This window comes from Halichoerus grypus, chromosome 12 (assembly GCF_964656455.1).
Source record: "Halichoerus grypus chromosome 12, mHalGry1.hap1.1, whole genome shotgun sequence".
NCBI lineage: Eukaryota > Metazoa > Chordata > Mammalia > Carnivora > Phocidae > Halichoerus > Halichoerus grypus.
This window is the reverse complement of record NC_135723.1, coordinates 55372881-55397740: the sequence shown is the minus strand read 5'-3', so window position 1 is coordinate 55397740 and position 24860 is coordinate 55372881. Positions and strand designations below refer to the sequence as shown.

General features: G+C 41.8%; 1 protein-coding gene across 2 annotated transcripts in view; it reads right to left on the bottom strand.

Moving 5' to 3' along the window:
- GPNMB (glycoprotein nmb) overlaps positions 1-24860 on the bottom strand; it is a 31815-nt gene that overhangs the window by 5137 nt on the left and 1818 nt on the right. The window contains exons 2-11 of one of the 2 annotated variants that reach the window (XM_078059364.1): positions 19778-19930; positions 18840-18983; positions 16956-17120; positions 14350-14508; positions 13712-14023; positions 10870-10968; positions 9897-9999; positions 7827-8041; positions 4946-5039; positions 4300-4495 (exon numbers count right to left, since the gene is read on the bottom strand). In XM_078059364.1, the coding sequence (XP_077915490.1) occupies positions 4339-4495; positions 4946-5039; positions 7827-8041; positions 9897-9999; positions 10870-10968; positions 13712-14023; positions 14350-14508; positions 16956-17120; positions 18840-18983; positions 19778-19930 (1601 nt within the window). In that variant the 3' untranslated portion in view covers positions 4300-4338. Of the gene's footprint in view, positions 1-3441; positions 4496-4945; positions 5040-7826; positions 8042-9896; positions 10000-10869; positions 10969-13711; positions 14024-14349; positions 14509-16955; positions 17121-18839; positions 18984-19777; positions 19931-24860 lie in introns of those variants that run through there. The other variant, XM_036122912.2, reaches the window with a different exon arrangement.

Below are 24860 nucleotides of genomic sequence, written 5' to 3'. Positions count from 1 at the left end.
ACCAAGTTTTGCTAATGGGCCATAGAAGAAGAGGCAGAGAGCCAGATTTGACCCATAAACCGTAGTGTGCCAACCCCTGATTTAGAATACAATCCTCCTGACATCAGTGTAAGGAAACTGGGTAATGTCATCCTCCCCATTTTGCACAGTAGAGCATTAGAACCCCAAAGACTTTAGATAGAATTCATCCAGTTTAGTTTCCCTCTCTTCCCTTTTACAGTTGAGGAGGTTTTGGTGCAGAGAGAGAAAATCACTGGCCTCAGGGCACGTAGCTAGCGAGTGACAAGGCCAGGCTGAAGCTCAGGTATCTCCATTTAAGTCCTACCTACCTTCCTCAGTTCCAAAAGCTAAAACTTAAAACTAGATCCACAGCCACAAAATCCTTCTGCCACTTCTCAACAGCAGTTAAGCTTTTTTTTTTATCCCAAAGGAATTTATTCTAATAAACACCTTAAAATTAAGGACTTACCAAGCTCCAGCCCTAGTATTTAATTTGTATCATGAAAACCTATACAATGCAATTAACAGTGACAACTGAATTAGAAGTTTTGATTAGGGAGATGACATGATGATATCTGTGGGAAAATTATACAGAGATTTAAAACTGGTTAAATTCTAAAATACCATTAAGACATCCAAATTCCGAATAGCCTATGGAAGTTGTCCAAAGCAAATTTTATTCCAGAATTTCAAAAAGGAATGGCAGTTCAGCACTAAGTAACAGAGGAATAGCCTCCGCAGATTAGACTGAGGCCATGGGGGATTGGCCAGGATGGGGGGTGGTGGAGCGGATCCAGGCCAGAGATTAGGGCCCTCATTTCAGTGAACATCTGGAACCAAGCTCCAAGCCGGAAGAGTCCTTGTCTCTGGTTCAAAGCAGTGTCCCCTCCAGACTAGAGCCTGGGACATACTGGGGATCAGTAAATGATGGCTGAAAGATCAAAATCAGTCTGCAAAGAGTGATTCCTGGGAACTGACCTCTGAATTTTTAGTGTACATATTCCAGCAGCTTTGGGATGCTTCTTTGTAAAAAACTTTAAGGGATTCCTCCCCACCAGGAGCCCCGTCAGAAGGTGGTCACCTTCATCCCCTGGATGACTGTCTTCTCATCTGCTCTTTGCCTGTTGCTTAGGTCTGGAATTATCCATTCGGGATGTAATGAATGCATTGAAAGTATTGCCCTCTAAACTCTTAAACAATTGGAAATTCAATGGTGGCAACCAATGTTTATGAATGAGTCGGAAGTGTTCAAAGTGCAGACATTTATAAAAAAAAGTCCTAGGAATAAGAAATTCCCAGAATAATTTATTACCAGCGCATTTCAATTTTCTTTGGAAGTTCTAATTCTCAGCAAACATTAATCAAGTCATCCCACTATCTTTTGGGTTGTTTCCCCCATTTCACAGAGAGCGACTGAGCCGAAATTAAATGACTTGTTACCAAGGTCACATGGAGAATATAAATCTAAATAATTCATGACTTCAGCCCTCTCTCCTGCCCTTTGTTAGACTAAACGGAGGGAAGTTGGATGGGGATTTCCACTGGCTTCCTAGGTGACCGACTGTGTATTTGCTGCTCTCTGCTACCCCCTGTTGATACTATAAGCAAAGAGCGGATCTCAAGACCAGTATTTCTCAGTTAGGTCCTGGACCAGCCGTATCCGCATCACCTGGGATTTGGTAAAAAATCCAGATTATGGGGCCCCACCCCAGAACACTGGATTAGAAACTCTGGGGGTGGGGCTCAGCCGACCTGTAACAAGCTACAAGTGATTCTGCTGTAACCTGATATTACATTTCTGCTTTAGGAACTAACGTCCTGGCCTCCTAATCCTCATGAAAATGATATCGCTTCTTCACCTTGCTTGTGTCCTTGGGCCTCACACGGAGAATATACCACTCTTGCCATATACAAAGTGCTGTCATGTCCATTCGTTCTTTCAGGTGGATTGGTAGCAGCCCCGTGAAATACGCTAGGGAAGGATTGCATATCCACTTTACAGATGAGGAGACTAGAGCTCAGGAAAGGCCAAAAAACTTGCCCAGGGCTACTCAGCTTCAAATGGCAGGGCAGGATTCAAATCCAAACCTTCTATCTTCACATCCATATTCTGGACCTCTTCACTTAGTCCACAACAGGGTTTCTGACATTTGGGGCCACATAACATGGGGTGCTTAGTTGTGGGGTGCTGTTCTGTAGACTGTAGGCTATTCAGCAGCTTCCCTGGCCTCTACCCATTAGATACCAGCAGGACCCCCACCCTAATGATGACAACCAAAACCGTCTCCTAATATTGCCAGTGCCCCCAAGGGGCACAGTAATCTGTGTTGAGAACCTCTGACCTACAGCCAGCACGTAATTAGAGAGAAATTTCAACAATCTATTTTTGGCAAATGTTGTACTCTTTGGAGATGATTTCAGAAAAAAATAGCTTATTTTCCCGAGGCCAGCGGGAAGCCTGCTTCTCCCTCTCCTCCAGGACATCTACGAAGTGAAAGAACTAGACTAAATGTTGGTGTCCACCAACTGCTTAAGAAAATCTTGACTACTCCTTAAGAAAATTAACAATTTCATCATATCATCTAGTATCCAGTGTGTATTCAAATTTCCCTCAGTTGTCACAAGAATACCTCTCATAGTGGTTTTTGTTTTTTAATGCTAACATGCAATCTAGGTTCCTAAATTACTTTTGATTGCTGTGTCTCTTTGGTCTTTTTTAGTTTAGAACATTGGTCAACAAACTATGACCCACGGGCCAAATCTGGCCCACTACCTGCCTTTGTAAATATGCTCTCCTGGAACACAGCGTGCTCTTTCATTTACATATATGGCTACAAGAGCAGAGGTGAGTAGTTACCATAGAAACTGTATGGCCCATGAAGCCTAAAGTACTGACTCCCTAGCCCATTACAGAAAAAGTTTGCTGATCTCTGACCTAGAACTTTCCTCTTGCCTTTATTTTTAATATAATACTGACTGTTCAAAGAGTCCAGAACACTTGCTCACAGAAACTCCTTTTTTTAGATCGATCTGATTAATATACATTTATGTATTACATTTATTGAAATTGAACATACTATATATATTTCAAAATATAAAATACTTATGAAATTATCAGTGCTCCACGGGGCAGCGCTAAACAACTTTTTATGTGTCCAAACTATAAACGCAATAGAAAGGCGAACAATAGGGGCGCCTGGTTGGCTCAGTCGTTAAGCGTCTGCCTTCGGCTCAGATCATGATCCCAGGGTCCTGGGATCGAGCCCCGCATTGGGCTCCCTGCTAGGCGGGAAGCCTGCTTCTCCCTCTCCCACTCCCCCTGCTTGTGTTCCCTCTCTTGCTGTGTCTCTCTCTGTCAAATAAATAAATAAAATCTTTAAAAAAAAAAAAAAAAAAGAAAGGCGAACAATAAATTGGAAAAATAATTACAATTCCAAGATCTTATCTCTTTTCGTACTTTATTTTTCAGGAAGGAGAAAAAAAAGCATGTCCTGTCTGACATCTGGTAGAGAGTTTTAATTACAAATGGAAGTAAAACCCTTACTGATCAAGTCCCTATATCATTCAAGTAGAGAAACCAGTAGGAAAAGCAGGGGCCTCCTTCTTTGGAAAATCATAATATATAATTTCAAATACGTGCACCGAGTATACAGAAATTGATATATATATACAAGACTGTGAGCACTCTGATTGTAGGGCCAGGTACCTAGCAAGCATGCCTGATACACAGAAAGTACTCAATAGAGGTCTACAGAATAAGTGAATGATCAGCATTCCTTTACACAGCTGGGCATGGCAGGTGTCAGGAAAATATTCACACCCATGTATTAGATTAGTACATACATTTATTTTTTTAGTGTAAGAAGCATGCACATCACACTAAATGTTTGGCCCGTTACTGTTTTGCTAGGAGCTCGTGCATGTTCATTGAAGTAGCATACAGTTAGCTCGGAACACGGATAGCTAGAAAGCGTCCGGCCTCTCCTTCCAGTGAACCGAGGCTGGACTCTAAGGGATAGCACCTTCTCCCCCTACTCTTTGGACATAGCGTGTCTACCCCACTGATCACCTAAGACATTATAAGTGAAACATAAATCATAATGAAAGAAAGCAGTGCTAAATGGTTTTATCAGTTCTATAACACGGCTGAGGCCGCGCACAATGTGATTCTTCTCCACTTCTCTAAGATGTCATTTAGCCTATAAAAAAACCCTTTGGACCTCCCTAAGCCCCAGTAGAGAGTTTAACGATAATCTTTAGGAACAGAAGTTAATAGTCATCAACTCTGGCATAGCTCACCTGAGGAGTGAGCTGTTGGTCAGAAATAAAGCTGAAGATTTAAACAGTTCCCGGCTGGTGCTTGAGCAATGGATCTTGTTCCTGGTTCCCAGGGCAGAACAGGGCCTTTGCGTGGTTGAGGAAGACATTCAGGCCTTTGCCTTTGATCACGATCCCAGTACCGTTTCCTATCAGGTATTTGTATTCCTTGTGTTTTCTGAAAACAATGTGTTAGACAGATTAAAAAAAAAAAGATCTCCAGCTGGAATATGTTACTATAATCTCTTCCATGCCAAGTACAAAAGGGTTAATTCCATTTAACCCAATCCACAGCTTTTAAGACATTGATGTCTAATCAAAGTATAGTTATTTTCCCTTCTTCATGCAAGAAATGTGCCTGCCTACTATAATTTGTGATTACATGTTAAACACTAAGCTGACACAATTTTGTAAAGTTACGATGTCTGGTAGCATTTTTAGGATTAAAAAAAAAAAACCCACAGCAAAATTAATAGTCTTGTTTGGTATTCATTCAATGTTAGATTTTTCTCCCCTACACAGACGGTTTAAAAGCAAAAAAGGGAAAATGGCCCATTTATGCAGAAATATGCAATGTATTTTTGACAATATACTATAGCGATTTAAAGTGTTAAAAGCAGCAACTTACTTGTATACCAAAAGGGTGATCACAGTGACAAATACGGCTAAGCAGCCAACGGAGACCAGGGCACCATTTGCCATGCTTGAAGGGGAAGCTGGGTCTTAAAACAGAAGCAAGACGGTATTAGCGACATCTTCCGCCTAGAGGACATGCTACTTGTAATGCAATTAAATAAATGAGGAAGGGAGCTATCAGAAGATATATGGCTCCCTCTGGGTTTTCAGTAATCTTTTCCATTAAATAATACATAGTCTTTGGGTCAGCTTATCTTCCATTTAGAGAATGAGTTAGCATGTCTGGAACACCGCGTTAAGGGCTCAGAAGAGAGATGTCATGTCCTGGAGACACCTGCTCAGGTCTCAGCCGACCCAGCAGCACCCCCATGGTGAAGGGCTCCATGACCCTCCTGGCTGCTCCTCTGGCCCCATCTCCCACTATCCAGCTGTGCTAAAAATCCTGGGAGTGGCCTATCCTCCCCCCTGCTCTTTCAAATCTCCATGCCCTCTGCCAGGAACATCCTTCCCCTGGCTCATTTCAAATGTTCACCCCTTTGGGGTGCCTTCCGGACATTCACAAGGGCACCGGGTCACCACACCTGCCTGTGTTACTCCTCTACTTGCCTCTCTTGCTCTGCCTCAATCACACTGTGTTGCAAGTACTGCTTTATACATGTTTCTCTCCTCCCAGACTGTGGGAACCACAAAGCAGGGATTATATCTTCTCTGTATTCCCGGAAACCAGCAAATTAACTCGTCTCGTCACTACTGCCAAAGTGTAACTGGAATTTCTTTTTTCTCCATCCCCTCTGCCACCACTGCAGTCCCAGCCATCAGCCTTCTCCCCCTGAGAGGACATCTTGTCTACCTGCTTCCACTCTCATCTTCCTATGATCTTTAAAAGCATCAATCAGATCATGCTTTAAACCTGCCGGAGGATCCCCTTATACACAGAATAAAACTCAAGCCCTACCAGTGGTCTACAACCATCTAAATGGACTGCTCATTCCTGAAAGTCAGGTTTCAGTTCAGAGGAGGCCCTTCACAAGCAGATGCTGCTGGGTGGGCAGGCCTGTCAGTGACCTCCCCAATCCAGACAGCCAACCTCTGTGCCCTCTCCCCGCCATGCCTGTCGCTGTCCATGCCCGGCCCTGGTTTTATTTTCTTCACAATGTCATCTTATGTGTTGTCTCTTTCCACCCACAAAGGCAGGGAGGGATCTTCTTCATCTTGTTTCCCACTCTGTCTGGAACTGTGTATCTCATGCCTAGAGCTCTGTTGGGCACGGAGTAGATGCTCAATGAGTATTTGTTGAAAGAATTGCCGGTGCTTCACGAACGTTCATGGAATCAATGAATAAAAGTCATTTCTGCTGAAAGTCTATGGGTTTGCTTTTGACCAAAGATCTGTTTCTGAAATTCTGACTTTGAAACCCAAGCCATCAAGTTATAATCCCCCCTGGATTAAAAGCTCTCTTTCTGAGCTTCCTTTATTTGGATTTTGAAAATGGCTCAGGTCCCCTAAAGTTACCACTCACCACAAGAAGAATGAAAGGAAAGCCAATATCTAAACATCTAATCTAGATAAGAGAACAGTGGTTTGCCAGCCCCGAGGAAGCTTCGTAGAATAGGTTATGACCCTAAAAAGGCGGTTCTAACCGCCCCCCCACCCCCGCCCCGCCCCGCCAGCCAAGAGTAACCACAGCAGCTCCTGGAGGTGACAGCTCAGAAGACCCGCACTCACTTGGTCCAAGTGCCCCAGCCTGCCTCCTTCCGCCCCAGCCTCCCAGCTCCCCACCCTGGGCCTTGGAAGAAGCAGGGCACCTATGTCTCCTTGTTTTGTTTTTAAATCTGTGCCTCAGATCTCACCAACTATAAGCCCTCATACACATAATTATATGTATGGTTACTTAAGCTTTTCTTTCAATGAGGTTAAAGCTGCCTTTTATACAGTTAATGCATAAATCTATGTTTTAGTACATTTTACCTTATGAGATAGGCTCCAAATCCAGAGGAGCTGTGAGTTAGTCATCAGGGTGAGCCTAACAATACTAAAATTAAGCAGCAAAATAAGTGTTGTAATGTGTGCACAATTTAATCCCTCTTTCCCATTCCACCGCAAAGCGTTTCTTCTGAGAGAGAAAGCAGTATCTTCCAACAAGGTGGATTTAAGTGAAATTCAGCTAGGGTCACCAGGTGGAGTCCTAATTTGGTGACTGGGAAAGTCGGAAGCCAGCAGTAAATGACAATTTCTCAATGAGATTTCTTAGTCCACTAGCATTTCACCTCTCCAAGCACTAGGGGGGCAAAGAGTAAATTTACTGGTGAACATCTGAGGACTGGGCAAGTTGGTTTGTTACTGTTTCAGTGTAATGCTTGGTAGAATTTGGGAAGGGAAAGAGAGGACACATGGCAAATTAGAAAGGAGCCAGCAGTCCACCTGGTTTCTCATTTCTCTTCTTGGTTTCATGTCTTTGCCTAGGTGGATTCTAATGACAACAGGGTACCAGTCTCCCCCTTTTTATAATTTAATTGGAGAACACTGTTATTTTTGGATGTTCGGCTTTATACTTTTCCCTTGACATATAAATCTCTTCGAGCATGCAGTAATCATATCCCATTATTACTGGTCCATGATCACAGCTGATTTTTTTCATCAGAAGACTTATCTTTAGTCATTATTTCATTGGGTCTCTCTCTCTCATCCCTTCTCTAAGTAGATTTGCTACTGGACTTTAATGCCAGTTGTCCAATCCACATTAATGATAGTTCAATGATTTTTGCACTGAAATAAAGTTAAACATTGATAGTGAAGCCTTGAATGGCTTTAGTATAGGACACACACCGTCCCTGCAATATGAAATGTTCGTACAAGCATAAAACAAAACTTACCTCTTGCAGGGACAGAGACGAGGGTGCTCGTGAGGGCCAAGCTTCTATCATCACCCAGAGTGAGGTTCAGACAGTATGTCCCAGACCCCCTGAAGGCTCTTCTCACAGTTAGTAAGCACGAATCACCTGTGTTCACATCTACAGGGTCGCAGACCGTGTTGTAGGTGATCTGGCAGCTAGGGTCAGAAACTACGGTGCAGACCTCTGTGGGCATGCTGAGGGGACAGACGGCACCCAGGGAGGGAGAGGTAATATCAGTTTAAAAGGGACAATCATAATCATTACCTGTCCCTAAAATTGACTAGAGTTCCACTAGAATTAACTTGAATTCTACTTTATTCTATTATTCTTGCATCTGATAGAAGAATATCAAACCATATGATGTCAAATTGTCACACATAATTTACTCTTCAACAAGCCTGGGTATGAGCTACTGTTTCCCCTGTATCCTCAGAAAGGTGTGGCCCTGGGCGTGGAGGAGAAAGAAATTACCACCACCACCACCAACCCCCCCGCCCCAAAGGCAAGGGGCTATTGGAAACTGTGTGAAGTCCAAGTCGTTCCTCCACACCTGGGCTCCCTAGGATGTCTGCAGGTGTGGTCGGCTTAGGTGTGGGGCAAAGATCCTATCACATCCCAGAGCTGGCCCACCTGGGTCCCTGCAGAGGCCTAACAGTGACAGGAACAGTGGCTGTTTAGCCAGTATTTACTACGTGCAAGACACAAAGCTGTAGGTGTGTGACATGGTCTTGGTCTTGTCTATTCCTCTCAGTGACCCGATGAGGAAAGCAGGATTAGCCTAGTGTAGCAGGTGACAAGCCAGCTCGGGGAGGGGAGACAGCTAGCCCAAGGTCACACAAGCAGTTAGGGGTGGAGCTGGGACTTGAATAAATGAGGTTTGACAACCATGAGGCGATGTGACCGTGCATTACTGTGGTAGACACTGTTTCCCTTGTGAGTGGACCTCCTGGAGGGAGCGACCGCGCTGACGCTGGTCTAGTGAGGTGGGGGTGGCAGGCAGGACATGCTGTCTTCTCAGCTGGCCTCGTTCCTCCATCAGGTTTTTCTCAATTTTCTCTCATCGTCACCCCTCTCCTCTCCCCAAGCTGGAGAGCTTCTTAGCTATCCCTTTTTATCAGATAAGGCCACATTTTTATACCATCTCATTCTCTTGATTAACTTATACATTTACACACATACATTTTAATTACTTAATTTACCTATTACACGTAAATTTGTGAATTTATATATTAACTTATATTTAGTCTATTATATAGTTCTAACTAAACCGTAAGAAGTCAAATTATGTAATGCAAGCTTTGTAGGGGCGCCTGGGTGACTCAGTTGTTAAGCAACTGCCTTCGGCTCAGGTCATGATCCCGGGGTCCTGGGATCGAGCCCCGCATCAGGCTCCTTGCTCACTGGGGATCCTGCTTCTCCCTCTCCCTCTGCCCACCTTGTGCTTGCTCTCTCTCTCTCAGGCTCACTCTCTGTCAAATAAATAAAATCATTAAAAAAATTAAAAAATTAAAAAAGAAAACTTAAAAAAAAGGAAGAAAAAGCTTTGTAAAGTTTAGAGAGATAGGATTATTGGGCATTGATATTAATTCATGCGAGGACATGGCCATTCCGCAGTGGCTTCCCACCACTTGGAGGGGCCTCAGGGAGCCTAAGAGCTGGGCTCTGAGCCAGACCATAGCATGTGAGCCATGCTCTGCAGGTACCCACCATCTATGGGGGCAAGTTCTGTAATCACTGCGTGCCTCAGGGGACCCATCGGTAAAATGAGGAGACTCAGGATTGGGTAAGGATTCAATAGGAGAACAGATGCAAGATGTTAAGAACATGGTAAGTGTTCAATCAATAATTACTATTCAATTTCATCATCAGCTTAAAGGTAACGAGCACTGTTCCATCCAGCAAAACAAGAGTGTGCTTCTGAGCACCTCCTGGGGCCCTTCCTTGTCGCGGCTGACTGATGAACCGGAATCTAAATCAACTTTGAAGGGGACACGGTGTTAGGGCCCCTGCTCAGGCCTTGGCCCGGTCCTCCGACTGAGATGTACTCACATCCCTTGGCAGGTCACGACGAAATCCATCAGCGAGTTGTCAGGCCGGGGCGCGGGCCCCAGAACGTCCGTCATCTGGATGATGCTGACCGCCAGAACTCCGTCTAACAGAACACCCCCCACAGAAAAACACATCAGAACACAGAAGAAACCAGACCCAACCGTTCCTTAATAAATCAGAAAGCCACACCAAACGGAGACACGGCGTTCTTGCCACGCCCGAATCACACCGGATCTGGGAGTCTACCCCGTAACATGGATACGTGTCTACGCAGCACTTTCAAAGTCAAACCGAATTACTCCTCGTTCCAACCTGGCTCTTCGTTCCTGGAGCTTGTCTATGTGTTAGAAGGCTGCATTCCTTCTGGACAGGAATTTCAGAGAAAGGGACCCCCCCCCCGCCTTCCCCCCCCCCCCCCGGGAAGATGCAGCCCTTGGGCTCAGGGGGCACCGGCTTCTCTCAGCCCCGGGGTGCACAGCTGGGGATTTAGCCCCATCTCCAGAACCGGGGTGCCTCGGCTGGGCTTCGGGCCCCACCTGTCCTCTCTGGGGCGCCTGCGGGCAGTGCCCACAACACACAGCCATCTGTGGTAGCCCTGTTCATCCCTCTTTCTTACACACCAGACGTGGGACTTTGTGAAATCAGAGGAAGGAAGTGGCAATTGTGGGAACTTGCTACTGGCCTTCCTTCAAGACACATTCATTCCGATTTCTGGAAGGCACAGGGTGGGGGGTCTAGGCCCGGGGCAGGCTCAGCAGTAGGTGGGCCTCACACTGGGCTCATCTCCACCAGAATGTCTAAGGAAGGCTAGGCTAGGCCAGTCGGAATCTAGAAACTGGCAGCGTCTTTGCTTGTGCCCACGTGGTATGACGTTGAACAGAGAGTAGGGGCCCCTGCCCCCACCCCTCCAGAGTCAAGAGGGTGAGAGGGTGGCCCGGGGTAGATCCTAACATCCTTCCCCTGCTGCTCCTACCTACAATCGTGATGGTGGCTCTAAAGTAACCGTATCTGTTAATGTGGCAGGTTTCATCAGGAGTCTCCCTCAGCTCCAGGGGGTTGTCACCGGCTGATGCTGGAGAGTTGGGATAATAACATTTAGATGAGTTGCTGAGAATGCAAAAGATGTACGTAATACATAATAACCAAAAATCTAAACATCTACTTGCCCTTTAGAAAAACGTCAGGAGTCCTATACTATTAAGTTACTGCAGAAATTTGAACTAAATATGTAATGATTCACAGAGATGTGAGAACTAGGAGGTGTTATAATTATTAAATTATGTAAGTAAACACAATCCTGTATCTTCTTTAAACATGGGAATCAAATGAAAGGGAGAAACCAAATTAAAATGTGTGATACAACAATCATGAAGAAATCAAGCAGGCCGTGATAGATAAAATCATATTTTAGGGGCACCTGGGTAGCTCAGTCGGTTAAGCATCTGGTTTTGGCTCAGGTCATGATCCCAGGGTCCTGGGATCGAACCCCTTGCATGCTCATGCGCACGCTCTCTCTCTCTCTCCCTCTCGCTCACGTGCTCTCTCTCTCACAAATAAATAAAATCTTTTAAAAAATAGACTAATGTTAAATAAACTAACATTAAACCCTTTACCATTTAGGAATTTCTAGACAGTTCTAGATATTACAGGCATCTGCAATTTATTTTGAATTTTACACCTGGTCTCCTTATTTGTAAAGAAGACCGTTGATACTTATAGAAAAAGAAATTCTCTTACAGAAATATCAGAATGAAGCTATACGGGGCGCCTGGTGGCTCAGTGGGTTAAGCATCTGCCTTCAGCTCAGGTCATGATCCCGGGGTTCTAGGATCGAGCCCTACATCGGGCTCCCTGCTCAGCAGGGAGTCTGCTTCTCCCGCTCCCACTGCCTGCCTGCCTACTTGTGATCTCTCTCTCTGTCAGATAAAGAAATAAAATCTTAAAATAAAAGGAAAGAATGAAGCTATATGATTAGAGTTGTTCAGTGCAGTTATATTTGTAACTGGAATTAGGATTAACCGAATCAACCATCAATAAGAGAACGGTTAAATAAATTATACATTTATACATACTATATTACTTATATACTAAGTTTATACATATTATGAAATACTATGTAGCCATTGAATAAAGTGAGTTAAATTTTATGTACTGACAAGGGAAAGATGTCCATGATGTTTGTTAAGAAAAGCAAATTATAGAACCATATATACAGCATGAGCCCATTTAAAAATCAAAACAACAACACCTATATATATTTATACAGTTTGTAAAGGCATAGAAAAAGATGGGGAAAGAAACGCTCCCAACTATTAACAAGGTTTAACTCTTGGGAGGAGAATGTGAATAGGGACTTTTACTTTTATTCTAGGCTTCTCTATTGTTTGAATTTTTATTAAGGAACACGCATTAATTTTGTAATTTAAAACATTTCAAAAAAGAATGAATCAACATCAGTAATAACTTAGTGTCTTGATTTAGATATTCCGGATTTAGTGAGATCTCATTTTGTTAATAACACACTATTATAACAATTTATTATTTCTAACGGGTTTTGGTAAAAACAAGAATTGCAGCAAGTCTGGACATCGTGCTGGAGTTATTTCCTCTGGGCTTGGTGATGGCGCCCTCTTGTGACCAGTGGGAGGATGTCAGTCTATTACCATCCCCTTCACATCGGGGTGCTGAGTACTCATGGCAGAGTGGGGTAGGGTGGGGCATCAGATGGAAGCTAACACTTTCCAAAGTAGACTCTTAAGAACTTCTTTTTTTTTTTAAAGATTTTTATTTATTTATTTGACAGAGAGAGACACAGCGAAAGAGGGAACACAAGCAGGGGGAGAGGGAGAGGGAGAAGCAGACTCCCCGCTGAGCAGGGAGCCCGATGCGGGGCTCGATCCCAGGACCCTGGGATCATGACCTGAGCCGAAGGCAGACGCTTAACGACTGAGCCACCCAGGCGCCCGACTCTTAAGAACTTCTTAAATGGCCTCATATACTATTAGTATAGAGTGGGATTTAATTTATTATGCCTTACATCCAGAACAATCTTAATGTCTAGAAGTCTTTCCAGCTTGCTTGCCGAGAAATACTCTCAAGGTACGTTCTTTCTTGGGCCATCTGGAAACTACTTTCAAGTACGGCTGTGTTTTCGCAGGACACTAGGTGGATGTGGGCAGAGCAGGGAGGAGAATGGAAGTGGGGAGAAATGTGGGAGGGGGAAGAAAGAAAGTGCGGATGGCCTGAATGCTTATAAAGGGCCAAGGTGTGTTCTCATAATGAGAAAAAATGGGGAACAGAAATGTGATGGGGCAGACAGGAAAAGCATCTGTACACATAACGAGGACCAGTACAAATTAGGAAGGTCAAAGAGCTGCACTCAAGTCACAAAATTCTACTTGCAAAGTGACTTTAAACATACTCTCTTTTCTTCCATATTCTAACAGCTTAAAATGGTGATAAAGTGGCTAAAGAATGACAGATACAGAATGGGATCACTGCAGACTCTCCATACAATCCTTTAAACTAGGGATCTAATTATGTAACCTATATTATTAGGGTTTTTTCCAAAGATTTTATTTATTTATTTGAGAGAGAGAATGAGAGAGAGAGAGAGAGCACATGAGGGGGGCGGGTCAGAGGGAGAAGCAGACTCCCTGCTGAGCAGGGAGCCCGATGCGGGACTTGATCCCAGGACTCCAGGATCATGACCCAAGTCGAAGGCAGTCGCTTAACCAATGGAGCCACCCAGGCGCCCCCCCCCTTTTTTTAGCTGTTAAGGAACCCCCCTCAAAGATCACTTGGAAAACACTTACATAAAGGAGAGGTGGGTTTCGGAGGTTTGGGCGAAGGCGAAGGACAAGGTCCAGGTACGGCAGCTTGTACAGTGAGGTTAAGGCTGAAGGTTCCGTTGAGCACGTATGTGTGATTCAAAGTTGGGTTGTTGGAAACAAACAGACCAGTATTATCCCCGAAGTTCCACTTGTAGTAAATGGCCGACTCGTTGAGGAAGTGACTAGGGTCGTGAATCAGGACATTGAACATAATGGGGAGGTCCCTGAGGAACGTTTCATCAGATAAATTTCGATCATTCTTCTGATACATAGTCACAAATACAGGAACGTGATCTAAAAGATATACCCCAAAATAGAAAGAACACACGATTGCTTGATTTTAAGTAGATGACTTCAATAATGCTTTTAGGTTCAAAAATTAAAACAAGGGATAATTCAGCATCATTTCCCCTTTTCCTACACAAGTTTTCTAGGGTTTTTCCAAGTTATTCTGGAAACACAGATGGAGTACAATATAATTAAATACATAAGCGAGGGAAGGAACCCATATGAATCGTTAACCTAGCCCAGAACACTTGGCTCTAACTCTTTCTTAACCCACTAACATCACCAGAACGAAGTGCCTCACCATCAGTTAACTTCGAGTTCACGCCACTCACCTGTTACCACGTACACGTCTTTCACTTTTGCGACAGGAACGTATGCATGTTGGTGTCTTCTGTAAACAATTACTTCCATGAGTTGAGGGCCAAGTGTCACATTGGCTGTGTTTATAGAAACTCTTGCTGAACCCCGTCCTAATTTCTGCAAATACTGACCTTTGAGAGGATGGAAATTTTTAGTTATTGGCCACATTATGTGATCATTATAGGAAGTTGTTGTTTCTTTATGACTAGTGACTGCCCCTTAGAGAACACTCTGGAAAAGGAGAAACAGGATGGGGATGTGGTCCTGGCCACTTCAGAAAGGAAGATGGTGCTCATTTTATGTAAAACCTAATAACACAAACCCACTGTTACATAAATATAGTTTGGTTAGTTGGTTAAAACGAAAAGAGCAGTTTAGTGGGACAATACTGCTAGTCCTTAGTTTACAAATTAAAACTGTTTATAAGTAAGAGGTCTGGCACTTGAAATACATGTGTTTCCCAGAGAAGACCCATTCAATGCAATGGTGAGGTGTCTAAAGGAGTTAAAAAAAAATTTATCCAAAGATCTACCTTATTGTTGTAACAATATTACCATTTCAGCTGTATCATTAAGCAGTTTCTTTTTTCTTCTTCTTTTTTTTTTTTAGGGGACTAGAATCCTCCATTTTCTAATAGAATTTGTATATAAAAAAACAGTCAGCAAGTGATGAAAAAGAAGTAGGGTATGGTAGGCATAAAAAGAAACGTAGTGGTTCTATAAACACATTTCTAGGACATTCTTGACTCACTCTTTTTCTTTCTCCAGCCCTAACCAAAATCTGACTGCCACTGGCTATAGCTAGTAAAAATGATTCCTAACCTTCAGGGCCCAAGGATTTTTCTTTTTTTTCTTTTTTAAAAGATTTTATTTATTTTATTGAGAGAGAGAGAGCACAAGAGGAGGGAAACGGGAGAGGGAGAAGCAGACTCCCTGCCGAGCAGGGAGCCCGATGCGGGACTCGATCCCAGGACTCCAGGATCATGACCTGAGCCGAAGGCAGTTGCTTAACCAACTGAGCCACCCAGGCACCCGCCCAAGGATTTTTCTAATCCTATTGAGGCGTCCAGCACAGATGTGTGATTGAAACAACACGGATGGTGAGACAGATGCTTGTGGGGATGTTTAAAGACCATGTTTATTACAAGGTCAAAGGTATCAGAAAATTATTCGAATCTTCTCAGGGATATGTGGTTTGGATTCCCCTTTACCTCGAAATGCAGAGGCAGTTCTGTTGGAGGTTGTAGGGGAAAGAGGTGTCTCTCGGGGTTAGTTATACGGGAGGAAAATGTTAGTCCTGGCATTGAGAGACCACATAAGCAACTGTCAGTTGAAGGAGAATATCAGTTAACTCTGAGACTTCAGAATATGGAAATTCAAAACAGTGTTGTTAGAAAAACAGCAATTTCTGGGCTAAAAGCTGATTTTAATAGATCTCTTAACTAAAAAGAGGGCTAAAGAGAGATCGGAGTGCTAGTGAGCATACACGACTCCATGCAAATGGTCAGGTCAAAGAAATCATGACATTTGGGGTGCTGACTGACGGAGCCGTGAAGGCACTGAAACAAAGGCAGCCTTCAGCCCCGATTTAACTAGATGGGCATACTATCTGCTATCTATTTTGTACTTTGTCAAACTGATGTCTATGCTTAATGTGTGTTGTTTTGATTGATTAGCGAGTTAATGGGACAAAGAAACTCTCTCTAATTTATGAAAAAAGACAAAACATTTAGAAGTTTGGATCCTGCATGGTTGGTAGCAGTTTTCAAACATTCAGAGCCAGATGGCATCTGGTGACATATTTAAGAACTTAGCAGCTTTGCTAATCATAACGTAAAGTTGCTCCTTCTAAAAATAACCGCTTCACCAATAATAAAACAAAAGTGGATACCATTTGTGTTTAAAAAAAAAAAAAAGAGGGTAGGCTTTGTTAAAGGAGAATAGTGGTTAGATTATGTTATTTCTACACAGTGGAATATTATGCAGTCATTAAAATAATGTACATAAAGAATTTTAATGCTATAGTCAAGTCCTCATGATATTTAACAAAAATGTGTATACATTCTAATCTTAATCAAGGAATACTAGCAAAAAAAAAAAAATACCATAGTGTTAACAATGATAATCTCTGGTGTTAATTTTGGGTGACTTATTTTTCATTTGTACTTTTCTGCATTTTCTAAATTTCCTTAGAAGAGCATAAGTCTCTTCCTTAACAAATCTTTTGACAATAAAAAATTAAAGAAAAAATCAAATACCCATCTGTGTGCCACTCAAATATTCCTATTTTTCATATTACTGTTTTAGACAAAAAGAAATTGAACAGTTTTCTTTTAAAAATGAAAACTGAATTTTTTCCCCTTCTTCTAATTCTTTGGTGTTCTGAAGATTTGTCAAGGCTAAACAAGATTTTCTTTTTAACTCTCACCCTCTACCCCAGCTAAGGAAAGTTCACAGAGTAACTGTTGTTAAACTCTTAGTGTTAGCATTCTTGATTATAGAATAAGAAAAGTGAAAAAAAGTTAAAGTTTTAAGGGCAGGTAAAGAAGAAGCTAAGGAGGTTTTGTAAAAAGTCCAACCAAGTGTGTGAAAGACGTAGACAAAATTGCATCTCTTCCATCCAGGGTGGTGAGGGAAAGGCTTTCCGTCAGGGTACACGTGGTGATGGTGTTGGTTGGGGCTATTTCCCCAGCCACCTTCCTCGGTCCAGTTGTAAACATACAGGTCAGGAGATGGACCAATATCTAAACAGAAAAAGAAACAAGCCAGTCTTGTCATCTGGGCTCAGAATGCCCAACGCTCATCATTGAATTAAACATCTTTTCGTATTTTTCATAAATACAAATATAGTTGGGCAACTAAAACCCTAATTTTGAGAATTCATCCAGTGGTGTATATTTATGACCTGTCCATTTTCTGCCTATAGATTACATTTCAGTAAAAGTTTCATATAAAGCAATTATTCAGAAAGGTCCAATCTAGAGATACCACAGTATATTTATTTTTAATAATGGATCTCCACATCACAACTGTATTCAAACCAAACTGAGGGATGCTTTATCTTTTTACATTGATACTGCTATCTGTAGCCTTTTTTTTTTTTTCCCCTTTTTTACCCTGAGTCATTTGGCATCAAATGACTCTCAACTCCTAAAGATTTTGGCATATATCTCCTACAAATAAGGACATTAACCTACATAACCACAATATCATTACCACTCTTCCTATCGTCTAATCAAGGGTCACATACTATATTTGGCTATTTTGTCTCTTCAAATGATTCAAAAAAAGATAGATAGAAGTAACTATGGCAAAATGTTAAAATTGTTGAGTCTAGGTAGGAGGTTTTGGTGTACTCAGTGTACCCTGATTTCAACTTTTTTGTACGTATGACATTTTTTCTTTTTAAATAGTCTTTACACCCAACGTGAGGCTCGAACTCACGACCCCAAGATCAAGAGTTACACACACTCCCAACTGAGTCAGCCAGGCGCCCCAACATACTTCATTGTAAACAAGTCATGACCAATATCTTTTCATCTAGAACAGTTCCCTCACCCTCTTGGTTTTTTTATGTCACTGACATTTTTGAAGAATCTTTTTATTTATCAATGTATTAGAGCCATTTTTATTTTTTGTTCTTAAATTGTCCCAAATAGCCAGGGGGAGTCCCTTCAAGCTGGCTTCTGTGTCCTTGTGATGTGTCCCTGTTAGTCCTTGAGTATTTACTTACTTGGACACAATAAGATGTGCCAGACTCACCTGGTACTTTCCCTGCCCTAGACCTGATAAATCAATAAGGAATGAACACACTGACAGTTTAACAGAAGTTCTAAGTCATAAAATCAGATCATAAGTGCATTTAACAGTCCTGTCACTGAAGAATCTCAGTAATTAGCTCCAAGTTTTTGAGAATGTGCAGTTCTCAAGATTATTTCCCTTGACTCATTTGTGTTCCTTTGTGCCCTTTAACATGTACAAAGAGCTTACCCGCTTTAAAGGCAAAGCAAAACCACAATATACACATCTTAGTATTTGCACCAGCTACACAACATTTGCTTAAGCAATACTTGGAAGCAAAAATTGATCTGATCAGCAAATATCTGTCAAACTGGCTCTTCTTTGAGTATCCAAAAGAATTCCAAGTAATCAAACCAAAATCCGAGAATCAACAAGGTGTTCTCTGGCTAATCAACTAGACACTAAGAAAAAGCTGAGCATGACAATATCTTGAAGAAGGTTCCAAGTGGCAGAAAGCCACCAGTTTGCTCAAGTGGGTTTGGCTAATGTTGATATAGGAACTGGATGGAGCAACACCTCCCTGTCATCCAATTTGAGGAGGGGGTGACATCGGGTGATGGCATCTTGCATTTACGTAAGTACCTGTGAGGCTTTAGGTTTATGAGATGGGTCTCTAGTAGTTAGAACTAGCCTGTTCCTGTGGCATGAATAACATTCCTTACCGTTTCTGCAGTTCTTCTCATAGACTATGCTGCCACTGACATCTTCCTTTTGGCATCTGGGGAACACCAGGTCTACCACAAACGTGATAGTTGAGCCCACAAGTGCTGGTGAATCACTGGTCAGAATCGCCTGCACATGGCCTCCTAGCACACAGAAAGTGCGGTTTAATGATCAAGCATCTTTTTCCTTTCATTGATAAATTAATCCACCAATAAGGACCAGAACATCCCAATGCCTTTTTTTTTTTTTTTTTTAAGTTAACACTATGCCCAGCGTGGGGCTTGAACTCATGACCCAGAGATCAAGAGTTGCGTGCTCTACCGACTGAGCCAGCCAGGTGCCCTCCCATCTTTATGCCTCTTAACAATAAATTATTTTCTGGATTCCTAACTTCTGCTTTCAGAGTACAACATTCTAGAAGGAAAAAAAAAGTCAGACCAATTAAAGAATTCTCTGACGATAAAGAACATTTACTTAAAAAAAAATCTGCTCAACTGGACTGAACAAACAAGTTTTAAAGGTTTGTATTTTTAAACTCAAAACTGATGACCAAAGGACTCATTCTTTCATGCAAATGGAAGGATACTCACTTTCTGATAAACCACACTTTTGAGGTGGTCAAAACAGCTCTAGTGTCTCAGATCTTCTGAGAGACCATTCCCATAAATAGGTTTGAGGCTAAATCTGTTTGCTCTCCAAAATCTTCCAAGAACTACAAACTTGTCAATTTCTAAGTGGATTAAAGTTGTGTGTGTGTAACTTAGAAAGTGACAATGTTGAGATAAAGAAAGATTGCCAAATCTAAATGCCTCCCACTTGGTAACTAGAGTTCTATCATTCACAGAAGCAACATAAGCCATGTGATCTCCAAGTCTACAATCTATGAGACTAAGATAAATAGGAAATGACAGTTGTTTGGCTTGAGTATTTGATTTACCTTTCCAGGAGTTTTTCCACCTTGGGTCTTCCTTCTTCCACACTGGATACAGTTTTTCATTCCACTCATTTTCATCTGAAGACCAACCAGCCAGTTGGTTGTGCTCCCTCATATAATCAGAAGTTCTTTCATTGCTCAGCACATCATGAAATCCTATATCAATATTTGAAAAACAAATTATTTTGTCTACTCCTTTCCTCATTTAGTACTTACCTAACAGTAGTTAAAGCAACTTCTTGTTTCCTAAGTTTGGAAAGTCACACTTAATATTTCCAATAAGTCGAACAAATAGGTTTTTATTTTAATGTCTACTGGAAATAGCTTAAATACAACTATTCAAACCCTCTTTATGTATTTTAAATGAGGGGCACCTGGGTGGTACATGCAGTTAAGCATCTGACTCTTGGTTTCTGCTCAGGTCCTGATCTCAGGGTCATGAGATCGAGCCCCATGTTGGGCTCTGTGCTCAGTGCAGAGTCTGCCTGAGACTGTCTCTCTCTTTCCCTCTGCCTCCCCCTCTCCCATGCTTGCTCTCTCTCTCTAAAATAAGTAAATCTTTTTTAAAAAATATTTTATTTAGGGGCACCTGGTGGCTCAGTTGTTAAGCGTCTGCCTTCGACTCAGGTCATGGTCCCAGGGTCCTGGGATCAAGCCCCGCATCGGGCTCCCTGCTCAGCAGGAAGCCCGCTTCTCCCTCTCCCACTCCCCCTGCTTGTGTTCCCTCTCTCGCTGTCTCTCTGTCAAATAAACAAACAAAAATCTTAAAAAAAATATTTTATTTATTTATTTGACAGAGAGAGAGAGAGAGAGAGAGAGAGAGAGAATGCAAGCAGAAGCAGGGGGAGTGGCAGGCAGAGGGAGAAGCAAACTCCCCACCGGAGCAGGGAGCCTTGCCTGAAAGAAATTTGCCAATTTCTTCTTTCAGTTCTGTTCAGTTTTCACTTAATGTATTTTGAAGCTCTGTTTAGAATTGCTGAGTCTTCTTCATGAATTGATCCCCTTACCATTAGGAATTGACTTTTATCTCTGGTAATATTCCTTGTCCTGAAGAATACTTTGATAGTAATGCTTAGTGGTTAACTGGTACATCTTTTTCCATCCTATTATTTTAAATGGATATATATATATATATATATTTTTTTTTTTTAAAGATTTTATTTATTTATTTGAGAGAGAGAGAATGAGAGAGAGCACATGAGAGGGGGGAGGGTCAGAGGGAGAAGCAGACCCCCCGCCGAGCAGGGAGCCCGATGCGGGACTCGATCCAGGGACTCCAGGATCATGACCCGAGCCGAAGGCAGTCGCCCAACCAACTGAGCCACCCAGGCGCCCTGGATATATATTTTTACATTTGAAGTGGGTTTCTTGTAGACAGTATATTGTTTGTTTTTTTTAATGTAGTCAAAAAGATGTGAATCTTCATTTGGAGTGTTTAGATAATTTACATTTACAGTATTTATTAATATTGTGGGATTTAAGTCTACCATCTTGTTATTTTTCTGTTTGTCCCATCTGTTCTTTATTCCTTTTTCTTCTTTTCCTGTACTTTTTGGGGTTATTATTGGAGTCCATTTTATCTCCACTTCTGGCTTATTAGCTGTATCTTTTTGTTTTGTGCGGTTGCTCCAGGGTTTATAAAATTCTTGCTCTTTTGAAATTCTTTCTAATCTCAAGTTGATGTCTTTTTACCTTGCCTGACAACTCCAATGGTCACATGGTCTCTCCTTTCTTTGAGGATTGTAGCAGACTGGTTGGCTGCCTACCTAACAGTCATTTCCAGGCTGCACCCCTACTCTTTTTTTCCCCTTATTGCAGAGCTTCTACTATAACAGTTCAAAATTCCAAAGACTCACTTTCCTAGATTTCCTTACAGTATGGGCAGGAGCAGCTGATTAGAACCTGGCCAATCAGAACTGAGAGGAAGTCTTTTGAGGGCTTCTGGGAAGTTTTCCTCCCTTCATAAATATATAAAAGAACAAACGCCATTTTTGTTCACATCAGAATTGATTTTGGGGATAGTAATGTAATGATGTGATGCTCAGAGCTGGGATAGCCATACTTAGCCATGAGGGCACAAATCTGAAGAAGCAAGCCAACACACCAAGGATGTCAGAGTGGAAGGATGCAAAGAAAGAGTTCTCGATGTTGTCGAGTTCTAGCTCTAGCCTTGCCCACCTCTGGACTGGTTAAGGTAAAAAGTGTCTTGCTCAACCTATTTGAGTATTCTGTTACAGCCAAAAAGTCAACTGTCTATAACCCACAGCCAGCCCCTAATCATACATTATCATAAACTGTCCTCTCATCAATTCATATGGTCTTGTGTCATCTGGACCCATAGAGCCAGAAATACTGTCTTCTCTTAAATACTGGAAGAGGACTTCCACAAGGTGTGGTATTTGGCAGGTGCTCAGAGAAGACATTTTGAGTGGATGCCACTAACATCTATCTTCTATTTCTCCTTTTTGGTAGAAGGAGGCAAAAGCCTGTTGTTTCCTTCTTATAAGGAAGTCAGATGGAATGGGAAATATTGAAATGAATACTGAACAATCTAGATGTCCTACAATGGGTGAATGTTTCAAAAATGGGTGAATGTTTCTAGTCTTGATTTTGTTACTAAACAGGCTGTGTTGCCCTCAGACCATGTCTTCTCTGGGCCTCCAAATCAGACAAGAACCAAATGTCTTATGATTCTGTGGGACTGTTTTTATTTGGAAACAGATACTAAGTGAGGGAGGAAATGTAGGTTTATCAATAAATGTTTATAACTGGATATTCATTCAAATTGAGCACGGAGTGGTAGAATATTCAATTTGGAAAAAACATTAGTTCAAATCACTTCATTTTATATATGAAGAAATTTAGGCCTACAGAAGTGACAGAATTTACTCAGGGTCACTTTTAATGGAGTGGAAATGAAGATTCACATCTTTTGATTCCCAGGACTGATTTTTTCCGCTGTCCTGAAGAGTCTTCCTCTTCCACAGATCCTGAGAGAAAGTGAGTGGTTCCAGAAACAATCAAAACACAGGTTTCTCCTCTGATTTTAAATGTCAGAAGTCAAGGAAAAATACAAACTTAAAAGAGTGACAAGGAATAAATACATGGGTCCATGGAACAGAATGGATAATGTAGAAATAGACCCCCACAAATATGCCTTACTGATTTTTGACAGAGATGCAAAAACAACCCAATGGAGTTTCAAAAGATAGTCTTTTCAACAAATGGTGCTATCAGAAAGTAAAAAGCATAGGAGAAATTTTTAGGCTCTAGGTTAGGCAAGAATTCTTTGACTTGACACCCAAGACATGATCCATAAAAGGAAAAAATGATAAATTAGACCTCATTAAAATGAAAAATGTTTGTTCTGTGAAACAGCATGTGAAGATGATGAAAAGGCAAATTACAAACTGAGAGAGAATATTTGCAAACCACATTTCCAGTAAAGGACTGCTATCTAGAATATATAAAGAATTTTCAATACTCAACATTAAAAAACAATCCAATTAAAAAAATGGATAAAAGACCTGAACAAACATTACACTGAAGAGGATATACAGATGGCAAAGAGACACATGAAATGATGTCCAGTATCATTAACCAGTAGGGAAATGCACATTAAAACCACAGTGGGATATCACTTACACCTATCAGAATGACTAAATAAAAAAATAGTGATGCATCGAATGTAGGCAAGAATATGAAGACACTGGATCACTCATACATTTATGGTGGGAACGAAAAATGGTACAGCTACTCTGGAAAACAGTTTGGCAGTTTCTTGTAAAACTAAACATGCTTCACGAGACACCTGGGTGACTCAGTTAAGTGTCTGCCTTCGGCTCAGGTCATGATCCCAGGGTCCTGGATTGAGTCCCACATCGGGCTCCTTGCTCGGTGGGGAGTCTTCTTTTCCCTCTGCCTGCCCTGCCTGCCGCTCCTCCGCTTGTGCTCTCTGACAAATCTTTTTAAAAAAACCTAAACATGCAATTAACATACAACTAAAACATTGTACTCTTGGACATTTGTCCCAAAGAAATGGAAACTTATGGTCACCCAAAACCCTGTACATGAATGTTCATAGCAACTTTATTCATAGTAGTGCAAACTGGAAGAATCCAGATGTCTTACAATGGGTGAATGTTTAAACAAACTGTGGTATATCCATACTGTGGAATACTACCTAGTGATAAAAAAGAACTATTGATACATGCAACACTTAAATAATGTGGAGTAAAAAAAGCCAATGCCCCTAAATTACATACTGTAATGATTCTATTTATGATAACATTCTTGAAGTCACAAAATTATAAAAATGGAGAATGGATTAGTAGTTGCCAGGGCAGGAGGTGGGGTGGGAAGGGGAAGTTGGTTTGGCTATAAAAGGGTACGAAGGACCCTTGTGGGGATGGAACCGTTTGGTACTTTGACTGTTTCAGTGTCAATATCCTGGCTGTGATATGGTGCGATAATTCTACCAGATGTTACCGTTGGGAGAAACTGGGAAAGGTATACAGGGGAACCTTTTTGCATTATTTCTCAAAACTGCATGTGAATCTACAATGACTTAAAAAACTTGAGTTAAAAAAACAGAACAAAAGACACCCAAGAGTAAGTGGGTTTTAGAAGAAAAAAAGAGGTGTATGGGGGGGTGTTAGAAGTGAAGGGAAATGGAGTGACACCCAGCACTGCTGTGGCTTTTCTCTCTCCATTCTAGAATGTCTGCTCCGTCCACCAGCAAAGGGGGGGGGGTAGTGGCCACGTTGTTAACTACTTTGTCAACACCCGCTCTTGTCGTTTTCACCAGGGCTATGATTGGAAAGTGGCAAGGAATCCCTTGGTGTTTGATACAGTGGTAAATTCTACCCATTCTTATTTTTTCTGGTTAGAATATTTAGTCTAGGGCAAGGTGAAGACAGGAATGGTGGGTTTTGTTACGTTTTGCCTAATAGGTTGGGACTCCTCTCAAACTGACAGCCAACACTTAACCTCAGGCTAATCTGTTTCACTAAGCAGAGCAAATTAGCACTGCTGGAAAGGCGGCTAGAATTAGGCACAGGGACTCCACTGGCTGTCCCTTCTCTGT